General features: G+C 38.4%; 1 protein-coding gene across 1 annotated transcript in view; it reads left to right on the top strand.

The window, feature by feature from the left end:
• Nucleotides 1-7,592, top strand: part of LOC117915393 (protein PAM71-homolog, chloroplastic-like) — a 34,747-nt gene extending 27,155 nt beyond the window's left edge. Inside the window, exons 5-10 of the mRNA XM_034830969.1 lie at nt 4,751-4,847; nt 6,016-6,179; nt 6,266-6,331; nt 6,746-6,796; nt 6,896-7,000; nt 7,070-7,592. Coding sequence (XP_034686860.1) covers nt 4,751-4,847; nt 6,016-6,179; nt 6,266-6,331; nt 6,746-6,796; nt 6,896-7,000; nt 7,070-7,135 — 549 coding nt within the window. The 3' untranslated portion in view covers nt 7,136-7,592. The remainder of the gene's footprint in view (nt 1-4,750; nt 4,848-6,015; nt 6,180-6,265; nt 6,332-6,745; nt 6,797-6,895; nt 7,001-7,069) is intronic.
• The last annotated feature ends 914 nt before the right edge of the window (nt 7,593-8,506 follow it).

The raw sequence follows: 8,506 nt of genomic DNA, 5'->3' as shown, positions 1-8,506 counted from the left end.
GCAGGATAAGGGGAAGGGAAGGCGTTGGGATCCAAGTTTCACACCTGCTGTTCGCTGATGATATGCTGGTCTTTTGTGAGGATTCCCAAGAGCAATTGACTTTTTTAAGTTGGTTATTACTGTGGTTTGAAGCCACTTCTGGTATGCATATTAATTTGAACAAAAGTGAAATTTTGCCGGTGGGTAGAGTGGAGAATGCTGAGTTATTGGCTGCTGACCTTGGATGCAAAGTGGGATCTCTCCCTTTCACTTATTTGGGGCTCCCTTTGGGTGCTTCGCATAAGTCGGTGATGGTTTGGGACGGAGTGGAAGAGAGGATGCGGAAGAGACTTGCCTTGTGGAAGAGGCAGTTCATTTCTAAGGGTGGAAGAATCACTCTCATTCGGAGCACTTTGGTGAGCATGCCAACCTACCTTATGTCCTTATTGCGTATGCCAAGAGTGGTTAAATTAAGACTTGAGAAAATTCAAAGGGATTTTCTTTGGGGAGGGGGAGCGTTGGAGAAGAGGCCCCATCTTGTAAAGTGGGCTGTTGTTTGCTCTCATAAAAAGAAGGGTGGATTAGGGATTAGAAATCTTTCTACTCTCAATAGGGCCTTCTTGTGTAAATGGAGTTGGCGTTTTGCGGTTGAAGGGGATTCCTATTGGAGTCTTATAATTAGTACGAAGTTTGGGGTTGAAAGAGGAGGGTGGAGTCCTCGCGGGGTTAGGGAGGACTATGGGGTGGGGCTTTGGAAGGAAATCAGTAAGGAAGGTTTGTTGCTGCTCAACAATGTTTCATTCTCGGTGGGGGATGGCAAAAGGGTGAGGTTTTGGAAAGATATTTGGTGCGGGAACATTTCCCTTTGCGAGGCCTTTCCCTCCTTGTTTGATTTAGCGGTTTCTAAAGATGCGTGGGTAGCGGACTGTTGGGATTCAATGGGGGAAGAGGGAGGGTGGACTCCCCGCTTCCTTAGACCTTTCAATGATTGGGAGGTGGAGGAGGTGGAGAGATTCCTTTCGACCATTCAAGGAAAGAGGCTGAATGCTGATGTGGAGGATAGGATGGTGTGGAAAGAGACGAAAAATGAGATTTTCACTGTAAAGTCCCTTTATAATTCTCTTGATCATAGCTGTGCAGTCCCGTTTCTGTGGAGCATTATTTGGAGTCCGTATGTTCCTACAAAGGTGGGTTTTTTTGCTTGGGAAGCTTCATGGGGGAAGGTTCTTACTTAAGATCAATTCAAGAGGAGGGGCTGGATTTTAGCTAACAGATGTTCCTTGTGTTGTGCTGAAGAGGAGACGATAAATCACATTCTTGTTCATTGTTCTAAGGTGAAGGTTTTGTGGGATATCGTGTTTTCTTTATTTGGTGTTAATTGGGTCATTCCGTTTACGGTTAGAGACACTCTTTTAGGTTGGTATGCTTCTTTTAAGGACAAGAAGTATAGAAAGGTTTGGCGGGTAACTCCTCTTTGCTTATTTTGGATGGTTTGGAAGGAAAGAAATAGGATAGTTTTTGATAATGAGGTCCTGTCGATTCAAAGATTGAAAAATTCCTTTGTTTGTAATCTCTTTTCTTGGGCTAAATCTTCTATAGTTGTAGGCCTCTTAACTTTGTTTAACTTTTGGGACTGGTTGGGTTCTTGTTGAGGGCCGGTGAGTGCTTGTCCCTTTTGTTTCCTGTTTTTAGGTGACGCTTGTATACTCCCTGTATGCTCTGGGTCGCCTTTCAAGCACCCTTTATCTAATTTATCCTTGTGCGTTTATCTATATAAAAAAAAAAAAACTCTATATGAAGCTTCCTTGGAATTACTTTCTTGTTCATTTTAACGAAGATCCTTGTCTATTGCAAGTTTTGGTGAGAAGCAATATCTTTATCCACCCCTCATAAAGCCAATGCAGGAGTCTAGGTCTAAAAAATACATTGAAACCCCACAACTCTATCCCAAGACTCGTTGGGCTGAAAATCACTGCAGTAATATCCTGCCACTTGAACCCACCTATCTAAGAATAAAAATTTATTTCTAAACCACTTCTCATAATTGCCTTGACATCAAGAGGAGACTTGCCCTCTCATGGCTTAGGTATCTTAGACAATCCCAACATAAAGAACCTTGAATACTAGAAGCAAAGCACTAATACCTAACAAGATTAAGTGAATACCCAAAATTTGACGGTGTCTGAGGCTTCTTGAAAAACGTGATATCTCACATTGGGTAATTCCTTAACCCTTCCCTTTTAAAAAACTACTATTGTTCTTGTGAATTATAATCAATAGCAAGTATATAAGTAGTAATTTCAAATCTGTAGGTTAGTTGTACCTTGTTAATTTTAATGAAAAATGGAGTTTGGTTTTTATGGCGGTGATAGTGCACAATTTTTGACAAATCAGTCACAAACTCTACCATAGTGACAATTCTATAGAGAGGTCTAATGAAAAATAGCTCACCAGGAGCTTAATACCTAACACATCTGATTGTTAGGAGTAAATCCCTATTTACGAGAGCAATACCACACAAGAAGCAAAAAATAGATAAAGCTCACACAGGATTTATAATGGTTCACTCTCAAGATTAGAGCTATGTTCACTTTGTTGCTACAGATTTTCAATATGATTAATATATATATATATATATATATATATATATATATATATATATATATAAGGTAATCCAATGCCTTGCAATGATCGCCTCTCCTCTTTTTTTTTCCACTCTTAAAATCAATCATAATAATCCCTAGTATAATGTGAAAATTAGGGTAGATTAATGCATGTGTAGACTACTTAAAATACCTCAAACAGGAGGAAGAGGGTGGTGATCCAAACCACCCCCCACACCCACCCACCCACCTCTTCAGCCTTATCATGAAAGTCGATTTGCAGTCCTGGGAAAAAGTGTACAGTATAATTAGGCTTCACACAACTCGACATTGATTACTTTTTAAATATAAAAGAAAAAAAAATGAAAAATCAAAAGAAGAGGTTGTCTTATTTAAAACCCTAATTATGGCATCCCTTCTCTCTCACTTCACACCTCGGAATGCACCCTTCTTACAGAGAGAAACATGCTCACATCTTAAAATATCTACAGAGGTCCTCTTCTACTAAAGCCTCCCTTTTCATAAGTTGAAGCCACTTCTCAAGCTTTGCAACTCTGGATGATTGTGAGAAAAAATGCCTCCATCTGCCCTCTAATCAGCACCTCATAGCCTCCATTGTGCTGCAAACCTCAGCCTCATTAAGCGGGACGCTCAAAACTCAACAACCTTATACTCACTTCCCATGGTGATTCCCTTGAGGAATAATGACTCATTCAAATTCAGCTTTCACAGTTCCTAGCCTTAAAGAATTTTCTGCTTCTGCTCCTTCCAGATTCACCAGAATAATCTCCAAGGGGCTGTTTTCCATTCTTTCCTCTTACTTTTTCCTATGAAGTTTTCATACCGGTTAGACAGAGCCTGCTTCATTTGTTCTGGAAGCACTCTAGAGACACCAACAATGGAGAGAAATATGGCTTTAAAAGCTTCCTTGTAATAATTCCTTATGATCCTTTTCTTCATCAGATGGTTGATCATAAGAATCTTCTCCTATGCCATTTCCTATGTGAAGAACCCGTTCTTAGAGGGGCATTGCCCACACCCCCACACCACACGGCACCTTGTAGAAAAGATTGACCAAAAAATGTTCCTTTCCACTCCAGATTGACTTTCCTGCCCTTTCACCTTGACTTTGACAACTGGAAATCCATCACATGAAAGATTTTATCAATTCCAACTCCTAGTTATGGTGTCCCTCTTAGAAATTTTGAGTTCCAATACCCATTTGCCCCCTCTGAGTACCAATAAACAACTACCATTTATCTGTGTTTAAGACCACTGATGAATCTGGATTGGAATCCCTAAGAGGAGCCTCCTACACCAATTTAGAACTCAACACTAAGTTCATTTCCCACAGAAATACAGGTTAGAAAATAAAATCATTCTGTACTTTTTTGATATCTTTTCATAGGCCCAATCCTCTTGCCCCTCTCCCCACATTATAACACCAACTACCTCGTCAAATTTACCACCAAGTTCTTCCTTTCACTATTTATCTCTTGCAACTGCAAACCCCCAAAACACTTCCCTAGTAATATTTAATTACATGCATAAATTCTAATGCCTTGTCCTTCCAACTTCCTTGCAAAACAGACAGTGAACCGCTTTTAAGGATGAGCTGTCCTTGTTTTCTCCCATCCCCCCAGTTAATTTCTTGGAAACTGCTCTAATATGTTCCAAAAAGAAACTGGCATTACACAGGTGGACATAAATAAATAGGTAAACCTGAAAAGGTAGTCTCATTAGGTGTTTGTCTTCCTTAGGTATGGCCCCTTCCAAGACTTTATTATATATTGCGGTGGATATTGTCCCTTCCAAGATGTTCACCTTCCCTCAATGCATTCCAATACTGAATCCCTTACCAGCTTACCATTAATAAAAGATCCCAATAGCATGCCCATATAGGTTGAAGGCCAACATAACATGCTGCATCCAAGAATTGAAACCCCATCTTCACTCCTCCACACTTCCTACTAGAATGACTTAATTGTATGAAAATGTTCAAATTTTTTGTCACTCAATATGAACTTATGAATGTATGGATCTTTTGATACAAACATTTGAGTTTAAATTGATGTTGGTATCTTGAAAGTGCTGTTTGAAGGAAGATATTGATGGGTTTTTATTTTTGGAAATTGATTGTGTTCATGAACTACTGAATCATTGACCAGGTTCTTTTGGGATCAATGGGTGCTCTTTCACTTATGACAATCCTGTCAGTTGTGATAGGACGGATATTTCACTCAGTGCCTGCTCAATTTCAAACAAGTAAGTTTGTAGTTATTGGCATCTCTACTTCTGGCTGGTTGTCTTCTGTGAGTAGAAGTGGAAGTGTACAGCCTATTAAAACACTGTTGCTAATGCTTTGTAATATTCTATCTTGAACCAAATAGTGCCAAACTGGTGCAGCTATTCTTTTGTTTCATATGATCATTCCATCCCAATGGACTCTCTCATGTTGTCCTCATGGAAGGCAACATTTAACTTCTCAGAAGTGCATTCACTTCTGATTCTGTTTTTCATTTATTTTTTTCTATTAAAGAATGCCAAGAAAGTTCTAGCTCAAAATGGCATTTTTGGAGACCTGGAAGCTTTTGAAAATTAATTTCTCATCTTTCTTTCTTTTTGTTTTTCTATATCATCTTTCCCATCCCTCTCTTCCCTTTTTTATTTTTTATTTTTTTGGTTCCCATGTCATCACACAGACGAGATGTTAAGGCATAGATGGGACTGCAGTTAACAAACAGGGCTGGCATAGTCTGTCTCACTGGGTAATCTGTTGATGTGCAAACAAAATTTCATAGAACTAAGCAATTAAAGGGTCCCATTTCTAGAAGCTTTTTATAGAGACACATGAAATCAGTTGAGTATTAGTCTTGAAAATGATTCTAATATAAACACCCTCAGAATGGCAATTCATCATCCATCTAGAAATTGATGGATATATTTCTTTTTTTGCTTATGACTAAAGTATCAAAGCTGTCCATATGATGGAAGATGATTTTAGGCATATAATATGGGAATGCTTGTATGATCATCTGGATTATCAGAAAATGTGGGCTAACCCAAGTACCTAAATATTATTCTGCTCAGCATTTAAAAGAATTACACCTTGTTTTGGATGTGCCAGCTTGTTGGATTGTGGTAGACATTGCACCCTTGACTGGGACTATTAGTTTCCTTTTTCAATTTAATGATCACCTTCCTCCGTGGATGGTCTTTAACACTTGTGAATCAGCATTGCTCAGCTCATGTTGATTCTTTATGTTTTTGCTTGCTGCCACTGCATCATGTATCGGAAAGTATTTATCCACCTTGAAATCCTTCCAGTATTTTCATCTCTTTGCGGTATGACATTTTTTTTTATTTGAGAACCTGCACCTGTCAATCATTAAGTCTCTTGTAATCTGATCATGTTCTGTGATTACCTGAACAGCCTTGCCAATTGGAGAATATGCAGCAGTAACTCTTTTAATGTTCTTTGGCCTCAAGTCAATAAAAGATGCATGGGACCTTCCATCAATTGTAGTTAAGAGTGGTGATAAGAGTGGACCTGAACTTGATGAATTTGTGGAGGCTGAGGAGCTTGTGAAGGAAAAGGTGGTCTTTCTAAAGCCTGCCTTCTATGAAGGTTTTTTCAGAAATGAATTTCTTATTTTTAGTGATGCTGTGTTTAATGTCTTCAGGTGTCAAAACGACTCACAAATCCACTTGAAATCGTCTGGAAGTCATTTAGCCTTGTATTCTTTGCTGTAAGCATCTTCTTTTAGCAACACCTAATTATAACTAAAAGATATATGCTTGCTTTCATTATGGTTAGTCAATCCAAAATCTGAAACTATGATGCCGCCTATAAAAAAAATGAAATTTGAAACCAAGACATGGTCTCGGTGATCCAAATTTTCTAAAATTGTTGCAATGCCAACTTCTATCTCCCTATCCTTGTGTCTCCACTGCCATAATTTATCTTCATCTGGGTAATTTTTCCATTTTTTCCTTTTCAATTAAAAGGCAGCAAACCAAGATACCATGGCTATGACACAATGATAGTACAGTAGCCCAATCCTATTTTCATAAGCAAATTAGTAGCTTCATTTGGATGTCTTAAAGGATTTTATATTCTGAAGCACACATTCCATTTTTACCATATTGTTAAATGCTTTTAGGAATGGGGAGACCGCTCTATGCTTGCAACAATTGCTCTTGGTGCCGCACAGGTGCAATTTTATAAAATCTCAACCGTAGTCTTCCTTTCATTTTTCACAAAATCTCAATCATGGAATTTTATTGATTATTTATATTTATGAACTCCGTAGTCTCCATGGGGTGTGGCAAGTGGAGCCATTGCTGGACACCTATTTGCAACAACCATTGCAATTCTAGGAGGAGCATTACTTGCCAACTACATTTCTGAGAAACTGGTAGGAAATAATGTTTTTTACAAAGCTTGTACTTTGATTTCTATATAACTGACTCAAATCTCCCATCAGGTTGGCTACTTGGGTGGAGCACTGTTTCTTGTTTTTGCTGTAGCCACATTTTTTGGAGTTTTCTAATAAATTCTTGAGAGCCTATGGGAAAAAACAAAGCAAGCAACTACATCTTAATCCATGAGGACACATTGCAGTGCCTAAGGACTGGGCAGAACTAAGGGAGAAAGAGGTAGAGGAAGGCCTGAGATCTATCATAGTTGCTCATGTGGCAAGTTTCATTCCTTATAAGCCCCAAGGTTGGTCCCATGTGAGTATGCTGGTTTTGTTGAGATAGAGCTATTTACTAGAGAATTTTATCTTAGACAGCTTTAGACAATGTTAAAAGATGAGCTTGGACATCCAAGACACCCAAAATCAAAGGCTCAGTGTTTAACTGCTTTCTGTATCTTGAAATGCAAAGTTTCACCTTCCAATGATTCCTGGAAAGGATGATGTGACCATGTCTTTCTATCTATCACTTAGAATGATTTGAAATAAAGGTAGGGATAAGTCTCTATGAATGTGCTATTGTTAAAGCCTCTTCCATGCTCTTTTGTTTTCATGCTTGTCCAATTTTGATAGAAGCTACATGTTCTGTCATTGCACTTTGGCTCCCTTCAATCTTAATAATGATAATCGTTTGAATTATGTGCAAAAGGAATTGCATTTGTTATAATATTTCACTCCATATAAGGCAGGGTGACTTTGTAGTGCAACTAGTCATGGAATCTTTGAACTGTTAACATGCATGTGAAGAATTGTCTACTATAAAATTGATACTGCCATGATTTGTTTTGTCCTTTGTGGGAGATTTACTTTCAATATTTCCAAATTTTCTTTAGCTATTGTCAAGATTCTCACCAAATTTGCTCTTTTCTGTTGGTTCCTCCACTAAGTTTAGATTATTTAACAAAAAAGAGAAACATATCAGAAGTACTTTAAAATAAATGGGTCTGATTTCGTAACTATTTCAGATCCAAAAATAGTCTCTAGCCTTTTATGGGTGGTGTTTAATATAGTTGGACTCAAAGAGAGTGACTACCCTCTCTAGATAGTGGATAGTAATAACAATCCTACTTGAGTTACAGGCAAATCATCACTGCCCCCATCCCCCATCCCATATTTCCACAAAATCCAATAATTGATATTTTTTTAATCCTTTGGTTGTTTATAATAACTCTGAATGGGCAAGTCTGGTCATCGGAGTGTTGGCTAGACCTATGCTTTTGAGTGGCGTTATTGTTGAAAACCATGCCCAGTTACACAAAAAGGACCTGAGAGGCACTCAAGAATTCCCTTCAAATGGTCTTAGGTTTGGGTTTTGATAGAGGAAGGAATGGCTAAAGAAATAAGAGTTTTGAGAGCTAGAAACTACTTAGCATTTTCCTCACTTTATGATCCCTCATGTAGCCCCTTCGAAGGGCATTTTAGGAACAGCGTCAGAGTCATTGTACA

This window comes from Vitis riparia, chromosome 5 (genome assembly GCF_004353265.1).
Source record: "Vitis riparia cultivar Riparia Gloire de Montpellier isolate 1030 chromosome 5, EGFV_Vit.rip_1.0, whole genome shotgun sequence".
Taxonomy (NCBI): domain Eukaryota; kingdom Viridiplantae; phylum Streptophyta; class Magnoliopsida; order Vitales; family Vitaceae; genus Vitis; species Vitis riparia.
This window is presented reverse-complemented; position numbering and strand designations above follow the sequence as displayed.